Genomic DNA, 18,893 nt, shown 5'->3' with positions numbered 1-18,893 from the left:
TAAGTTGTATAAGAACTTTAGATATTTTTAGCTGCAGATAGAATTTTAAACAGTCACTAGAGACATTAGAAACCTTTATTTAAGGTTTTCCCTGTTTTTATGATTATCGTATATCTCTATAGTCTCCCTGTTTTGCTGTTGCTCTCATACATTCATCCATGTTTACCTGTATCTTTATATCATAATAATGTATATTTCCACAGCACTAATTCCATCAGTACAAACATGTCAAACTCACCACTGCCCTATTCGAGAATTTAAAGAATTAAACAACATCTTAACACTTCATATCAACCTCCAGGGCTGAGGAGTGATGCATATTAGGAAGTGCCCAAAAACGTTTTTTGTCCAAAAAGCTTTTTTTACGAATTCAAGACAACTTACTGCGGGTGTATTTTTTATAGCTCACCCGTTATAGTTATATTAAAGGCATAAAGTGGTGCATTTTTAGGGGTGTGGCCTCTTTTAGTAGCATGAGGATGCTAATGTTGCAGCTAGCTATTTGCTGTTGCTCCATCTGGGCCGCGCTCAACTCCATCCACAACGCCTAATTTAGGATTAGTTTGGAGTTGAAACAGGCGAAGGCAACCTGAGGATGATTTCACAGAGACCACCTCTCTATTTCATACAGTCTATGATCCAAACTGAGATTATTATCCTACAGTTTGACAGCTCGCCACATATAAAAAACTCTTCTTCATCAGGGAGTGTATTTGGATGCACAGGCAGCACGTAATGTTTGCTGTTGATCTGTAAATGGTTTGTTCGGAAAGCTCAAATGGAATGTCAGGGTCTGTTAGGGCTGTAGTTGTTGTTTCCAATGTTCCACTTTTACAGCTTGGCAGACCACAGACACCGTACGTGATGCAGCAGACTGATCGTCAGAGTGAGCCACAGAACAGCTACCCTGCCTTTTATTTGCCCCGTTAAACCTCGCTGTAAAAGGCTGATGTGTTCAGACTTGAAACACAGGGATGCAGCGCTATGATCTATGTGGAAGGAGATAACAGATGACTTATTCTGCCAGTATGTGTTCTAACATGTGCACGGGGCGGCTGGGAAAGACTACAGCCTGATTAAAATCTTATGAGTATCTCATTCATTATTGCAATTATGAGACAAAGAAGGTACTTGCAGAATCTTGTAAATTCCAATCGAAGCAGCATGCAGATAGAATATGAAATGAAGAGTCTGCAAAAGTGAATGTGAAGGGAAGGAATGGAGGGGAGAGCGTTTCAGGAAGAGACAAAGACACACATGAACTGTTCAAATCACCTTCTCGTAGTATTTGATTTCGTACTCTGTGATGACCCCGTTGGGCTGCTGGGGCTCCTGCCAGGACAGCTGGATGCTGCGCTGCTGCACCTTCTCCTTGATGACCTCGCTGACCTGGGACGGAGCTGTGGAGACCAGAAAATGTCGGTAAGGGGGGGTCTCTCTGAACACACATGCATAAACATGCATAAAGCAAACCACAAATCATCCAACAACTCCTCCACCGACTCTCTGCGGCCCTGCCAGCTCACTCACACACTGACAAAACTGAAACATTTAATTAAATGTTATAGTTCAACAGATTTGACATAACTGTATTATTGAGTTTTAATCAATACTATTAAGTTTATGTTTAAACGTAATATTATTACTTTCAACTAATACATTTATGTGAAATCTGTTGACCTCATAAACTCAATGTTTCAGTTTTGTCAGTGTGTTCACCGAGATGCTTCCAAATGTTTACACCTCATGATCAACATGTTAAGCAGAAGATAGCATGCCATGTACCTGTAACCTCCCGACATCAGTCTTATGCACACCAATTATCTCCGGCTCTTTGCATGACTCATTCTAAGAGTCTGGCTGCCTGGATTAACTGCTGCCACATTTAGATTTGATAAACAGTCCACAAACAATCCTCTATTTTTTTGTTGTCAAAGCCTAAAGGTGAATGCTGGTGACAGCCCTGTGGGCGGAGCTTCAGCCTTCAGTGGTGAGCATGGAGCTCTGTCATTAAAACAGTAATGATGCTGCAGAACCTTTTCAGTGCTTCAGAGAGTTCTTGAAAGAAGTCATTTTTTATTAAAAACAGGATCAAATATTCCTTTAAAGCTGGCATCTTTCTGTGACTGGAATAGGAGCCCTGCAGCTGGACCCTGTGCTGCTGTACCTCTTCCATTACCTCCACCATCTTGATTGTAATCACTTTCATTTTTGCAGCACTTTACTTAAAGACCAGAGTGAGAAAAATAGAGGGAAAGCTTTTTGGGTTTCTAAACCTCCCCCCAAGGTGATGGTGCTATAAAAAAAAAAATGTGTATCTGCACTCTAAAACAGCCCAAAACCCTGTCTGTAAACACACTGTGAATCCTGATGACTCATGCTGCTTTTGGGGTAAAACATATTAATGAATACGTCTTAGCAAGTTTGAAAAGGCGTCCTGGGAGCAACGTGAGGTTCAAGGTAAAAGCTGTACTTTGATTTCTGTTTCCTCTCAAGGGCCACTTCAATTTGTTCAACATACTCTGAGAGCTGTAAAAATTATTGACCTCTGCTTAAAAAAACTAAAATGACAGCCCATTCATTTGGCCTTTCTTTCAAGCTGTGCAAAGAAAAAGCAACCTCTTAATCCAGATATCTTACCGTGACTCGCGCATGCACCTGCATGGTGTGACATGACCACCACAACAGAAAGATATGGACACAAGATGTGTGCAAATGTATTTAGTTTCCTATCCATTTGAACATTATTTAAGTGGGGTGGACCTAACCTCCTCTAGGGGGGTCCGGGGGGCATGCTCCCCGGACCCCGTTAAAAGCATCAATCTGGTGCACTTTGAGAGCAACATTAAGAGCTCTATGGATGCATCTCTCAACATCCATATGAAACAGAACTGCAAACAGATTTCCTTTTCTTTATGGATATTTTACAAATCACCCCTTTCAAACTGTATTCTTGTTTATTAATAACAACTTTTTTTACTGTCATATAGTATTTTATACCCGTTTCCTTTATTCTCTTATTTTTTTATAACTATAATGATCATATAAAGATGTGCCTTTACCTCACTGGTTGGAGAAAAAGCTTCTTATATTCATTAGCATAGCTAGCTAACCAGATGCTAATCACAACAAAGTTATTGACTGTATGCTCAGTATGACAGATGAACAGATTGCCACTGTATGGGCTCAGAACAGTCTCATAATAAACACATGCACACAGAAGGATCCACACCCTGTGTTTTTCAATGCACACACAAATGTGTTCCGTTTCATATACATGTAAATAAAATCCAAATACAGAAAAAAGATTTACATATGTATTTTTGATCCCCACATATTTGTTTTCCGTTTAAAACCTCAAACACAAACCACTTTCTGTGCATGGATCGCTGTGCATTCGTGTGTGGTTTTTTTGAGACTCCCCTGACGGTCAGCTGATTCGTACTTTTAATTTCTCTCATCTATAGCCAATCAGATGTCTCCTCGAGTCTAAGACAATCACATGAACACGCCCCCACGAGGGTAGATTTCTTGCGTTCATGACACTTCATATACGCATTTTACGCAGTCCGGTCAGCTCGCTAAACAGAGGGCGGAGCTTCAGGTGATCATGCAGAGCTGCGTGTCTCCGTCAGACCCAGCAGCTGATCTGATCTCTCTCTTGCGTCCGGTTACACATCACTCGCGTTTATGTCCATATTGATCAGATCCAGCTCTCCTGATCGGCCTTTATAGAGAGCACCGATCAAACTATTTAGAGTGAATATTGGCCGATAATGACCGGCGGGGCTCCCCCCGTTGACAGTTCACTGACTAGCACTGGCTTCGTAGTGCACTGATCAATTAGGCTAAGCTAACCTGTAGCTGCTCCCTCCACACTCACAAGAACTTCATACAGACATAAATAAAGCTGCTGTATTCGCCATACAGGAAACACACATTTAAAACGGTTTTGCCTGCCGTTTTTGTGTACACAAGCATTCATCAATGGTTCGGAAAGTGGCGCTGAACCTTAATAAAATAAAGGCTTGTATTTGTGTGCATTTCCTGTTGGGGAAAGTGGCAATGTACTGAGAGTGGAGGTGTCCTGAGATTAGCTCCATGGACCTGTCAGCTCCGGACTGCGCAAAACGCGTACATGAAGCGCTACGTCATGAACGCAAGAAATCTACCCTCGTGGAAGCGCGCTCATGTGATTGGCTTAGAATTGAGGAGACATCTGATTGGCTATAGAAAAAATTACAAGTACGAATCGGCTGACCGTCAGGGGAGTCTAAAAAAAAACACACACGAATGCACAGCGATCCATGCACAGAAAGCGGTTTGTGTTTGCAGGTGCAGAGGTTTTAAACGGAAAACAAATATGTGGGTATCAAAAATACACATTTAAAACTTTTTCTGTATTTGGATTTTATTTACATGTATATGAAACGGAACACATTTGTGTGTGCATTGAAAAACACAAGTGTGGATCCTTTTGCGGATTATGAAATACAAGTGTGAATCCTTCTGTGTGCATGTGTTTATTATGAGACTGTTCTGAGCCCATACCACTGGGCTTTCAACTAAAGACACAGCCACGCAGAAACTGCGGCAGGTGTATGGCTCCTTATGGGTACTACTGCAATTTCTGAAGTGCTGGAGCGGCGTTCTGGTGCTCTCCGTCAGAACTGCACCCCTGTCAGACGGGACATATACCACTTGATGACACGTGTTCCCCACCCCTGTTTTAAAATGACCTGCCACTAATGACTCCGGCTGGATTAAAACCTCATTAGGCCTCATCGGCATTCCTGACAGTAATGTGCACAACAGCAGACACCCCAGACCTTGTCAGAAACCTTCTGTTGTGACATGTTCCCTCATAATCCACCCAAAACACAGGAACAATGTTTCCTTGCTCAGTGCAGTTGGCCGGTCAAAGGGACGATAGAGTTTTCTCTCCTGAGTCAAAACCAGCAGTTAGTGCAGCTCAACTTCATCCAATTTGTCCCTCTCTGCCCATCCAGACGGCGTCCTTTAACCCTTCTTAGATGCAAAAGTGGGTCTCTTTTGACCCGGTGAGGTGTTTTTTTTTTCCAGCTATTCCTCAAAAAACATGTTTTGGATATCATGCCATTCAAATTTTAAGAAATTGTAGTTTTTGTATTACACAAAGCTTCCATAAGTGGGTCAAAAATGACCCGCATGCATTTTCTGTGGAATTTCGTTTTTTTTCAAAATGTAAAAATTATAAATAGTGAAAAATGAAATGTTATATTTCTAATGTGAACCAAAATATAATACTAAATATTATACAAGTGATTTTTCTTAACCAAAATGACAAAAATGGCATAAAAACACATATTATTCTAATACGGGTCCTTTTTGACCCATGAAGAGTAGGGTCCAGTCACTTGGGCATCTAAGGGTTGAATATGGACAATTCAGCTCCTGGTCCTAACTCTGGTTATGGTTTATGGTCTACAAATGATGCTCCTTGTGTGTATTTACCGCTTTAATCTGACATTTTCTTTCGTCCCTGCAGATATATTTTCTACCCTGCTTGTACACACAGGGCGCATACTGAAGGAGCTCCTGGACCTGAACACTGACTGAACATTTTATATCTTTTCACAATTGATGCAGGCAGAGGCCCATACATCCTGTAATATGAGGCAAACTTCTCAGACACTGGATTCTGCAATTCCCCTGATGCAACTCAGTATAGTGTCTAGAACAGGGGAACAAGGCGTCTCTAACTATACCCCGGGGTGAGATGTGGCTTTCAAATGTCCTGGGATATTTGGCATCCGAGATTATGTTGACTCTGTTTTTTGGCTCAATGCTCAAACAAGGCAGCATTCCACACTCCCCATGATGCAACTTGGTATTGTCACAAACTACCAACCATTGTCCAAATGTTGCTTTACCTGAGACACAAGATACTGTATTTCCTGACTTTCAAACTAGCACACACACACACACACACACACACACACACACACACACACACACACACACACACACACACACACACACACACACACACACACACACACACACACACGCACACACACACACACACACACACACACACACACACACACACACACACACACACACACACACACACACACAGTAACTCCAAACTCTCCAAAAGTGGCTGATTAAGAAAAAAAATGTTCCTGTTGCCATGTTGCAGTTAGTTCTGATATTTTCTGCCTTCAACTTTGACCTTTAACTCCTTCAAATGAAGTTAGAAGTGTCATGCATGTCCTTAAACATTTTAACTTTGTTCTAATACAATGTCTCTTGCTGACAGATCGAGTAAATCTTTAAAGAAAGATAATTGCCAGAGATCCATGGTGTTCAAGCTGCAGCAGGTTTATTCTCAGAGCTAATTTCCCACAGCCTCTCCTCCTGTGTCCCAGTAGCACATCTGCCACATTTCCCCCCCCTCGGCCCGCGGATGTAGCAGCAATGACTCAGATCCGCCCCGCCCCTTAACTCCCTTACCCCCCCACAGGTGACAGATGGGTGTGTCCACAGAGATCATGAGATCAGCCAGCATTAACAGACCTGGTGTTCAACAAGCTAAAAGGTGATCATTCCAGGAAGGTGATTTCAGAATGCATTCTCAATTTCTCAGGGCTATGAATAAAAACCAGATTTGAGCATTCATTCTGAAAAAAAACCTGCTCCCATGGATTCTCCATCCCCCCTGGGGATCACTCAGGGGGGGGCTGCGTGACAGCCATTAATGACTGACTTGATATCAAGGAGAACAGAAGCAGTGAGCCACTCTCAAACCTTTAATATACCTGGGGGACTTAGCGCGGCAGAAAATAGTTTGTCTTAAAGACTCTTTGGGAGGGCATTTGTGCATTCATTTTGCAATATTAGAAAATGTGTTAGTGACCTCCAGCAGCTTCCCCTGTAAAGCTAAGTGAACCAGGAGCCACCGTGCCATGCATTTGAATACCTTATGGATACATTAGGCAGTGCTTTTTAATATCCTCTTCTTTCACTCAGCCGCCTGATTTCAACGGAGGCAAAAAGCAGAGCGGGGTTCTTCATTTCATCAGCGTCTTCCCCTGCCTGCGTGCCTGCCTCATGGACCGTACCAACGCTCATTTATTAATTACTGCTGTTTCCAAGGAGTGATTGTGTATCTTAACGCCAACGGCACCATCGCCGTTGAGGTGCAAACGATCGCTGGCATTTAATGGTGTTTTAAAGGTTTTAAACAGGTTTTTAATTTGAACAGGAGATTACCACGTCTCCTTGAGATAATAATAATAAAAAGAAAAATCCTTTGGGCCCAATATGAGAACATAAACGAACGTAAAGCACAGCATCCATTTAAATTCAAACAGGGGAATTCTGTTTGACAAACTGACTGTACTGGTTCGTGCATCAACTGCCACTACGTGCAGGATAAAACCCATTTTATACATTCAATAAACTCACGTCATCATCTTATGGCTGTATGGTTTATTTAAAAAATCTATGTTAACATAATTAAAGTACCGCTTTGCCAGCTGGCTCTTTTCACGTTGACATTGATTGATGCATTTAACACACTGTCTAGGTACTATTCAAATAACTCTTTCCTCACTGCAGGCTGAATATATACACTTCAGGGGAGTGTGCTTTTTACTCTGATGCATTTTTAACACCTCATCTCCAGCCTGTGAAACAAAAGCCTGGACAGTTTGTTATGGCTGGGTTGACATTAACAAGGTATGACATAATCTAGAATTACTTCTACTTGATTCTGTGACTCCCATAACAGTAGTGTCACTAAGAAATTGTGATTATTGCGGATGGTTCTCCTTGGAGGGATTAGGAGACATCAAGTGAAAGAGCCACTCAAATTATTTAATATTACGCTTCCATAAAGTTGGCAGACTCACAAGAGACAGATAAAAAAAATTAAGCAACAAAACTGAAGCAGCATGCTGACATTCAGACCTGGTATTAGACGGGCTCCAGCCTACATTTCCCATGATTAAAAAGTGTCTCAGACTACAGGTCGGTGCAGGGCAGATAGGGTTAGAAATATAATCTGGGATATGTGAGAATACCTAGCATCGGGCAAGCTCCCAAAAGAGAGGATTCTTCATTTACCATGATGCAACCGTTTTTTGTTTGACTGACCTGCCTGGCAAAGCTATGTTTTCAAACCAACGTTTAGCCTGAGCCAGGATAGTCCTGATGACATCATCACGGATTATTTTCTCAGACTTGAGAATACTTGATAAAGCTCACAGAAGACTACCACACTGACTTTGGGGGGATTTCCCTTTTTAAAGTCATGCTTTAATATTGCGCTTAATTTTTTAAGTTTTAGCAACAACAACAAAAAAGAGATAACTCTTGATGATTAACCCTCCTGGTGGTGAGTACCATGTTTCTCTGCATGGAAAAGCATTTAGCATTTAAAATGAGCGCCATCATTTCCAACCCAGTCTCACAAAAAAATGTGTAATAACTACAATGGTCCACAACGTAGGACGTAGTATTATTACAAAAACGCCTCTGAAATTGTGGCTGGCGTCTATGTCACGTGATCTTCAAATTTCTCCCTGCAGAAAAAAAAAACATGGCCGAAAATGCCTATTCTAAAGTTAGTTTGGCCATTAAAATGCGTTTTGATGTCATTTGATGCGAGAAATATGAGTTGTTATTTCAGATTATGTGTGCAGTGGATGTAGATGATCTTTAGTTTGCTAGTTATTACAAAGATTACTTCAGGAAATTGTGTCCATACAACGTTTTCATTGTTACCAAGGTGGTTGCTAGGGACGCTGCTATCGATATTATTTCTGTTATGTTGTGTAACTGTTTAATGGTTTTATCTTTATTGCTACCCCTTTCCCCGTCAATGTATAGTGTTGGTCCACAGCGCAAACGTATTAGTTTAACAAAATCCGCATCTAAAATTGTGGCATAGATACGTTATTTTCCCCTGTGCAATTCCAGTCTCACATCTCACATCACATCGTCATTAACAAATACCGGAAACAGACCGAAAACATTTTTATAAATAAAATAATACTTTATTCCGAGTGTGCTCGCTTTTCTCTTTGAAAGTCATCACATAACGGCATTGTAATACACGGTTCAGCTGCATTAAATATTACATATCTGCCGTAATTCTCTATTTATAGAGCCCTGATGAGAAGACTTCTAGACAAACATGAGGAACTGCCGCCAACACTGAAAACGTGACGTGGATCATAAATATATCAGCAATTAAACAACATCTTACATTTCTTTTCACACAATACGTCTCCTTGCAATATCAACACTAATTCGGCTGACTTTTATATTTGATCCAATTGGTAGATAGGCTGTATTTACGCCATAAAGGTGGTTAAAGCAAGTTATTGAATTTCATTCTTTTTATTATTAGATATTAATAGGATCCCAATAAAGTATATTCATTACTCGTTATTCTCTACTAATAGTTCATTAAAGACTGTATATAATGACTATTTTGCACATCCCTTTCAAGATTTCAACATTTTCTAAGGTTTATTGACATATCATATACACAAACGGTGTAGTTATTCAATGAATGAGAAACTTGGGTCACAGGTGCCTCAATAGTGCATTACAAGACATCTATCAATATTTGTGCATACCTCCAGCAATGTTAACTATGTTGAAGCACTTATTTTAACTGATATTATACATATGTATTATACTCTTATAAGATGTATGTAGATATTTCATCTCCGGCCTTGTCAGGTATTGAACAATCAATAAATAAAGAACACAGAATTATAAAACACAGCATTTGTGTGATTATACTAAATGATTTACAAATAAACACCACTGCATATTTACAACCGTTACACATGCTGATGTAACGCAAATATTTCCAACTTGGGATCAATAAAGTATATCTTATCTTAAGATGATCGATGGCTACTGCCATATTTGCAAAATGTGCCTCTGAACCTTGACAAGTGCATGTTTCAGGCTTATCAATGAACAACAGGAGGGGTCACAAACATAGGACCAGCTGTTAAACAAAGCTCTTCTGACCTTAGCTGGCATGTGGGTATATATTAATGCTGCCCATTATGGGCACAAGCAATTTTCACCCATTTATTAATTATATGTTTTAAATTTGAGTGTTTCCTATCCCCTAAACCTCCAGGGATGTACAGTTTAATACTGGCAACTTCTTATTATGGGAAATACGAAAACGTCTTTTAAAACTACAACTCCCAGTAGAGACGTGCCATAGATAGAGAACATGTTGCGAAACACAATAGCCAGCATGTGTAGTTCTGGGGACGGGGTGGGGGAGGGGGTGACGGGATGGACCCGTTAAAATCCAGTTTTGGGCAGTCTGCCGTGGTTCCATCCCATTTCAAGTGCTGTTCGACGCTCAGCGTAACCCTCGGAGCACACTCTCCAATCACAGAGCTTGAGGACTATCACAGGGTTTGTCAAGCGAAGCGGAGAGAATACTTACTTCCGGGTGTAATATTCTCTAAAGCAAATGAGCTGCTCCGACCCTCGGTCCAGACGGACTCCAACTTGTATTTATTAATCAAACAAATAAATAAACACAAGGATAATTATGTGTTATTGTTGAGTAAATGGAGAATTGCACAGGGGAAAATAACGTATCTATGCCACAATTTTAGATGCGGATTTTGTTAAACTAATACGTTTGCGCTGTGGACCAACACTATACATTGATGGGGAAGGGGGTAACAATAAAGATAACGCCATTAAACAGTTACACAAGATAACAGAAATAATATCGATAGCAGCGTCCCTAGCAACCACCTTGGTAACAATGAAAACGTTGTATGGACACAACTTTCTGAAGTAATCTTCGTAATAACTAGCAAACTAAAGATCATGTCCATCCACTGCCCACATAATCTGAAATAACAACTCATATTTCTCGCATCAAATGACATAAAAACGCATTTTAATGGCCAAACTAACCTTAAAATAGGCAGATTCCACCGCGAATAAAACGAAGTTCGGCCATGTTTTCTTTTTCTGCAGGGAGAAATTTGAAGATCACGTGACATAGACGCCAGCCATTGGAATGAATGGTGAAAAAAAACGTAGGGATCTTACAATTTCAGAGGCGTTTTTGTAGAAATACTACGTCCCAAGTTTTGGAACAACGTAGTTATAACACGTTTTTTTTAATGAGATTGGGTTGTCATTTCATCAAACGTTGGCGACCCCAGCTTCTTCCTACAGCTGGACTGCCTGCCTGTGTGTGTGTGTGTGTGTATGTGTGCGTGTGTGTGTGTGTGTGTGCGTGCGTGCGTGCGTGCGTGTGTGTGTGTGTGTGTGTGTGTGTGTGTGTGTGTGTGTGTGTGTGTGTGTGTGTGTGTGTGTGTGTGTGTGTGTGTGTGTGTGTGTGTGTGTGTGTGTGTGTGTGTGTGTGTGTGTGTGTGTGTGTGTGTGTGTGTGTGTGTGTGTGTGTGTGTGGGTGTGTGCGTGCGTGCCTGCCTGCGTGCGTGCCTGCGTGCGTGCGTGTGTGTGTGTGTGCGTAGATGTTTGCCTGTGTGGACCCAGCAGAAAGTGTGTGTGGGTGGGTGTTATCTGCCCCCAGATACTCTCCACCTGAAACTAGCTTCCAGCTGAGCTCTGAAGACCATTCATCCAGCATTCCCTTCAGTATATGCGTGCTCTGTGCCAGTCGGAGGCACTCAGTAAAGGATGGAGGACAATAATAGTCCCGGGCTCTGATCAATGTGAGGGGAACTGTCAAAATTGGTGTGACAAGTTTCTGGCTGTGGGCAGAGGCTTTGCACAGCATTGCGTTTCACCAGCTGCTGCCGGTCGGTAACATGTCCCCTCTGCTGAGACCCAAACATAGAGGAGATGGAAACATAAAGAAGACGGATGCAGTCAGCAGCGCTTTTCATGTTGTCAAATGAACATGCTTTTAACTTGGGAAACATCCAACAGTAAAGTGTTTCAAAGAATGTTGAGACCTCAGAAGACCAAAGGCACATCCAATTTAAAGGGCCCTATACTGTATCAGGGTCTCCCTCTCCTGGAGTGTGTTCTACGTTTTGTGCATGTCACAGTAGAGGCACTAAATACTGATATACACCTGAAAATTATCATGATAGCACCCTTTAGTTTACCACATTAAATAAAGATGCCAAAGGTGACAACATTATAATCTTTTATTTACCTGCATGCTTTCTGCTTTTGTTCTGGTTGTCTGTGGGAAAACTCTCATTGAGTTCCTTCCATACGCAGCCTGCAGCTGTCTTCTGGTAGAAAGGTTAAATGAACTTCTCAGTGTCTCATCTCTTTTTGAACCCATCCCCCCTTGTTTGTATCTGTGTATTACCCCACCTGATGGATCTATTGTTTGCAGGCTCTCCATCACAGAGAGCATGTTGGGTCTGTCCAGACAAAGCCAGCTGCAGCGTCCTCCCATTAAAGGCTAACCATATCATCTGTGGAACATTTTGATAGCCCGATGATTCCTATTCACCACCCACACTTTGAGGTGCATGCAATACCCTTGAACCAAGTGTGTTTGAAAACAGAGGCTGGCAGAGGACAGAGCGCTCGCTGCATAACAATGTTGTGGAGGCAGGGACACCTTTAGTGACCATGCAGGGGGGTCAAAGGCGGCCCTGTTTGAAAGCAATTAGCTTGGCCTCATTTGAAGGAGACCTAGGCTGGTCTTTCATTTTCTATAGGGCTGACAGCTCCAGAGGTGATGGGATGATTATTAATACGTTTCTGATGCTTCCACTGCTGACAGCTCAACAGAGACGTCACATCTCCCCTCATTATTTCCCAGTTCAGGAAACTGACTATCATATATTCACATCAACTCTCTGGATCAACAGAAAGGTATCAACTCCAGTTATCTTTGCTTCACAGCTCTTTTTCTTAAGTGTAATAGTCACATGTTTGCCAAATGAAGGGGAGGATGTTTGGCTATAAAGGAAATGCATTAGATGTCAATGAGAGTTTCTTTTCTGGCTAATAGCATCCCTCCTTGAATTCTTCCAGCACTCATGCAAGTAAATGTTTTTTGTTGTGTGATTTGCTGAGTGCATCACCCACACCTAACAGCTTAAGTAGCCCCGCATGCTGCCGTGAAGCCAGGAATCAGAATCACAGTGGAAGGTCAGTGGGGGAAATTGCATTCATGCTACACTGACATGCACACACAAGCCGCACTGTGCATGATTGCTCCTCCAATGCCTCCTGACAGGGAGTTCATTTTAACCCGCAGTGGTATTCCATGCCACACACTCTGGTATAATACCAAAATGCCATTCAGTAGTGTAACAGATGCAGAAATCATTGGTCAGCTTTGTTACATAATTGTGGAGCCAGCAGGGACCCCACTTATTGAAGAAGCACTCAGCTTTCCTGTGTCAGTGTCCAAATTAGGGAGCGGGCTGGCAGCCTATCATCAGCCTCTCAGCACACTCCCTGATTTCTGCAGCTAGAATGCGGCCTGCAATCGCCATATTCATTTTCCCTCATGTAGGGCAAGAATAGAGTCATCTCGGCTTTAGTGTACCGTAGCCAACATTTACATAATCATACACCGGTGATGGAGAAATGATGGCCTTGTTCACACTGCGCACATACAGGAGTGAGTGAACCAAAAACACATCGACAAAAAAGGCTGTTGGTCTTTGCCTTTTCAATTCAGATTTGTACAGAAAAAAAGACAATTTAAAGGCCAGTTGGCCGGAAGGTAGACAACTTAAATGAAATTGGGGAACCTTTAACATTTTTAAATAAAGCTTTATATACAGGGCTGCACATAACTGGTGCGCAGGCGCACCCCCCGCCAAAAAAGAGCACCGGATCATTTGAAAAAAGAGGCATTTGCGCACCAACATTGAGAGAGGGAGAGAGAGAGAGAGAGAGATAGAAAAAGAGAGAGAGAGAGAGAGAGAGAGAGAGAGAGAGAGAGAGAGAGAGAGAGAGAGAGATATTTGCGAGTTGCATAAGAATGTAAGATAGCAGGGTTTCCCACACACTTTACTTGGGCGGGCCGCCCAGGTATATTAACGGCCGCCAAAGTATAATTTGCAAGCTATTTAGGTTTAATTGATTTAATCCGTCCACAAGCACGACGGCATCTGCGATCCCTCGCTCTACCCCTCGCTATCGCGTGAAGGGTCTGCTTTATGCACTCCGCACAGTAAACCCTGCTGCATGCTCACTAGCGCAACCCCCCCCCCCCCCCCCCCCCTCAAAAGGTCCGGTTTATTTCATTTTAAGGATGAGCACCAAGCAACATCTCCAGGTGCCCCTTTGAGAACCGGGGCAAAAAAGTTATGTGCACCCTGTTTATATACATTTTAGACACAGAGTAGCTACACGGAAAAAACTGAAACATTGACTTCAATTAAATGTATTATGTCAACAGATTTCACACAACTGTATTAGGTTAATTGAAAGCAAAAACATTAAGTTGAACCTATTCAAATGTTATATTATTGCTTTCGATTTCATTAAAAACCCTTTAACTGCCAGCACCACCATTTGGTACAGCACATTTCGCGTCTTGATATCTTGTTGAAAAAAAGAGGAAAAAAGTTGAACTCCATCTGATTCGGCCAGCACTACCCTTTGGTTGACATGTTTTGCACAAAACAACCTCTAGATTTCACTGTGGTTCAAACAGAATGCCCTTTAGCTAGCTTCCACTGAGGAAGTTGGCAATGCTAAAAATCACTGCTGAAGAAATCACTCTTTTTGGTCAACTTTTGTAAGGTAACCATATCATTTTTGACATATTTTAGTGTCAGAGCACTGAGTGAACAGAATTAGATAACTTGATGCACAAAAATAGTTTTAACAAGGGTGTAATTATTTTTGGGAAAATATGCTCAACCAATCGGTCAAATTGGCCTTTTATGGTAAGCTAGCAATATGACTTTTTCAGAGTTTCAGAGATGTTTTCCAATAAAATATGGTAAATAAATGGCTAGATTCATGGTAATATTACTAAATCTAGTACTGCCTTATGAGTCTCAGAGTGAAAGAGTGATAATAATTTATATAGCACCTTTCATGCATGGCACTCAGCCCAAAATTGCATACAGATGAGCAAGTTAGGCCAACACAGGATATAGACATTTGCTGTTAGGCCAGTGGTTTCCTGTTAGGCCAATTCAGCATATACAGTAAGATGAGCAAGTATTTTTTTTATCATGAAAAACACTTTACATTACTTTTTTCCATTTTTTTTTTTTACAATTATAATTTATTATGTTTTATGAATATATCTGGTTGTATATATTGCTCATTTTCCATAAAAGAAACAAATGTATTTGAGTTTGTGTTTTATTTGAGTTTGATGCATACAAATACTGTACTGTATATGATGATTGTTGAAAATGTACTTTTACCATAGAAGGCCAGCTCGACCATTTGGTAGAGTCTCATAAAAACAAAACTGTGTGGTCAGTCAAAAAAAATAAAATTGTTTGTGATTATTTGTTGCCCATTTGATAAGAAAATGCAACAACAAAAAAATGTCCATAGCTTTTTTCTTGGTCCGGCAGTTAAAGGGTTAAAGTCAACATTTCAGTTTTTTCCGTGTAGCTACTCTGTGTCTAAATTACATTAAAATATATTTTTCTGCTGCTATGTCTTGTTACTTATCAGCCTACATTGACGCAGACAAACTGTATATATCTGTAAGCTGAAATTGGGCAATATATCAGCACATCTGATTTAAGGATCACACTATAAATCATAAAATATGAGCAGCGAGGCAAATATGATCACATGCAATCAGCTGAGACGTATTTTAATAATGCCAGGTGTGAATTGTAATTTCCTTTTCGGTCTCACAGAAACCAGGTCATGTTTCAGAGAGTCGTAACGATGCAACACAATAGCAATATGACTCAAAGGGCGATGACACGGCACATAAATTATTGTGCGCTGCAGCTCGATGGTGCGTTATTTACTACAGAAATAAAATGAGCCTCTTGATTTGAAATCCTTAACTGTTCACTGAAGAAACACAGGGAAGTTATAATAAATGACCCAGGCTGCTAAAAAACAAACATTTGATGACTTATTCTAGCAATCATAATTATTCTGATAATACGCTGCATGCCAGCATGTGGGTACAGGATATGACGTGACGTGGGATGGCAGGGTGGGATGGAAACCTGTGAGAGGCAGGCTGGTTTCACCGAAGTTGCTTGAAACAATAGAGAGGGCTTAACAGAGAAAAGCTCTGCGAATTTGTAAATCAACCTTCATTTTGTGCATAGACTTTTAGCCATCTGAACCCACTTTATCAGTAAATCTCAGAGAACTGAGACCTTCCTAATTGCTTTACTTCCTGAGACCTGCAGAGCTCATTGACCAGACGTTAGATGAGGTCATAAAAATACTCCATGCTTGTCCATTCCTCTTTTGATGGTGAGCTGTGTTATAATGATGCTATCTAACTCCGGCTCACCCATGGACTGTCAGAGAGAAAAGAGGGAAACAAACAGGCGCAGGCCAGATGAGGAATGAAAGCACGGGTACTTGGCTTTGTTTATCCGCTGCCTCGCTGACCTTTCTGCTACGAGCAGCTGCAAGGCATGTCTTTTCAAATACATGCGCAAGCTAAACACAGATACGCGTTTGCATACACAGTGGCTTTATCATTTATCTCAATAAAACAAAGAGTGTGGAGTGAAAAGGCACACAGACGATTACGACCAGAGCCCGGCGCTGTGACTATGGATATTTACCGGAGCTGCTAAGCAGCCAAACGGCCTTCCACCGCTTCGCTTCCCTTAAATGTCAAAGCACAGCCTGAGGGCCCCGCGCTCCAATCTGAAACCCCTGATTGGACGTCTGAGCTCTGCAGGGATTGATAAGTGAGATAATTCACAAAATGCACTGATGGTGCACACCGGGTCAGGATCCTGAGGCAGCGCTATTATTTGGAGGTTTCAACCCCTACAGTCACACTTATCTGTGGCTTCACACAGAGCCAGCTGCTCCTATCAGCGCTTTCATAACCCTTATTATCTGTGAATAACTCTCACATTTGGCATACAGTAGGGCATAAGAAATATCTACATTTCAAATGAAACCCACTGCCGCCAGTTTGCAGAATGTAGAGACATGATTGCTAAGGGCTACCATCGTAAACATCCATTTATTATAGAAATAGCTCTGTCATCAGGATGATGATCATATTAATCAATGTCCATAAGCTCTTTAATCACCGCTTTGGACAGGCTCCATCCCTGGGAAATCATACCCACGGCCCCTCCAGCCGCGTCTGGAATTTTGCACAGAGCAGTCCAGTCCAACACATCGCTGATTGGCACCAGATCTAGGCCAGGCCTGCAGCTCTCCAAGACACCATGCAGTTAGATCAGACCAGAGCCAGAGAGAGTCCGAGGCACTGAGCCTGACCCCGCTCACTCTGACTGGACAGCTGTGCACACTGCTCTCCCCTGACGCTGTGTGAGCACCGTGAGTCTGTCAACAAATGGCGCTCTCTGCCAGATGAGGAGACAGACACACATTCCACCTTTGGTTATTTTCATATTTCATTTTGCAAGACGAAACAAAACAATCGACCGCACAGAAAGTGGGACAATCTGAAAGAGTGCAAACACTTGTCATTCTGAGGTGATCACTTTCATCTCAGAAGGGAAAATAAACCGGTTGGAGACAACAACAAATACCAAAACCTGTTTACCTCCTCACCCCCACTGACCCTCAGTACGGACTCACACTGTGCAGTCAAGCTGTGTTCAAATACAAACCGTCATTCCACATTCTAGTAAAGACACAAAGTCTTCAAAAGACAGGTATGTCTTGTTGAATGTTGGGAAATGTTTACAGAATGAAGAACAAGATTATAATAGAATATTATTGTTCATGAAGTTGTAAACCAAGGCGTCCACTACCACGGAATAATATCAACTGTCGAGGTTGAGGACTTTCTAGAACGTATATATAAATTCACAAAAGTCATGTTTTAACATTTAAATAAATAGATAATAGTGTGTTAAAACAGTAAATTATGCCAAATTAATTTTAAACAGATCGCAGCGAGCAGGGCATGTACCAGGATTAGAATAGAAGTTGTTTAATGGGCCTCTAGACCAAATATACTTAGGTTGCAATAACTGGACAGCTGTATATCAATCCATTGGTTGAGCAACAGAGATAAAAAAAAGTAAAAATGCATTATTTATATGGAACATCTCAATAGGCGCTTTCACACCAAGTACTTTGCCGTACAAACAAGCCTTCCGAGTAAATCGCCAGAACGCCGACACCTCCTCATCTCCACCGCTCCCATGTTTTTTTTTTGTGTTGCCATAAGTTAGTCTCTCTGCGTTGGTGCGCTGGGCTAATGCTAATAATGCTAATGCGAGGATAATAAAATGGCGGCTTCACAAACGTTTTGTGAGTTTTACGGGGCGTGGTTTGCAATCCGCCCAGCCAATCAGACATAGGAACCTTTTTCTCCCACAAAAGTACCTGCTCTCTAGCAGGGACGGAAAAGGGGGTAAAAAGGTTCTCATGAACTCATTTTAGTTCCAGATTTTTTTGGTGTGAACGCACATTTTCGGAACGATACTGGGAAAAGTACTGCGGTGTGAAAGCGCCAAATGAAGCAATGACTCCTGATGTCTGTGTGATTCTAATGTCTCTGTCTCAGAGGTATTAATGCTTTTGTCACACTCGCTCACACACACCCTTAATCGTTTCTTAACAAATCTCTTCCTGATCCAATAAATGCTCCAAAGCTCAGAACTCTTAATTCTGCCGGAGACAACAGAAATGAGAGTGTGATGATACCGAGGAAGTAAAGAACTAATTTGACCACGCACACAGTTTGAGTCAGCCGAGTGCATCTGCAGGAAACGGAGCGCTGCAGAGGAGTA

General features: G+C 41.6%; 1 protein-coding gene across 7 annotated transcripts in view; it reads right to left on the bottom strand.

The window, feature by feature from the left end:
• Nucleotides 1–18,893, bottom strand: part of epha7 (eph receptor A7) — an 86,929-nt gene that overhangs the window by 18,814 nt on the left and 49,222 nt on the right. For all 7 annotated transcript variants that reach the window (XM_079644998.1, XM_079645002.1, XM_079644999.1 and 4 more), the window contains exon 6: nucleotides 1,276–1,400. In XM_079644998.1, coding sequence (XP_079501124.1) covers nucleotides 1,276–1,400 — 125 coding nt within the window. The remainder of the gene's footprint in view (nucleotides 1–1,275; nucleotides 1,401–18,893) is intronic.

The sequence above is a fragment of the Notothenia rossii genome (genome assembly GCF_949606895.1).
Source record: "Notothenia rossii genome assembly, chromosome: 8".
NCBI classification, from domain to species: domain Eukaryota; kingdom Metazoa; phylum Chordata; class Actinopteri; order Perciformes; family Nototheniidae; genus Notothenia; species Notothenia rossii.
The sequence above is the reverse complement of the archived record's forward strand: the minus strand, read 5'-3'. Positions and strand labels throughout refer to the sequence as shown.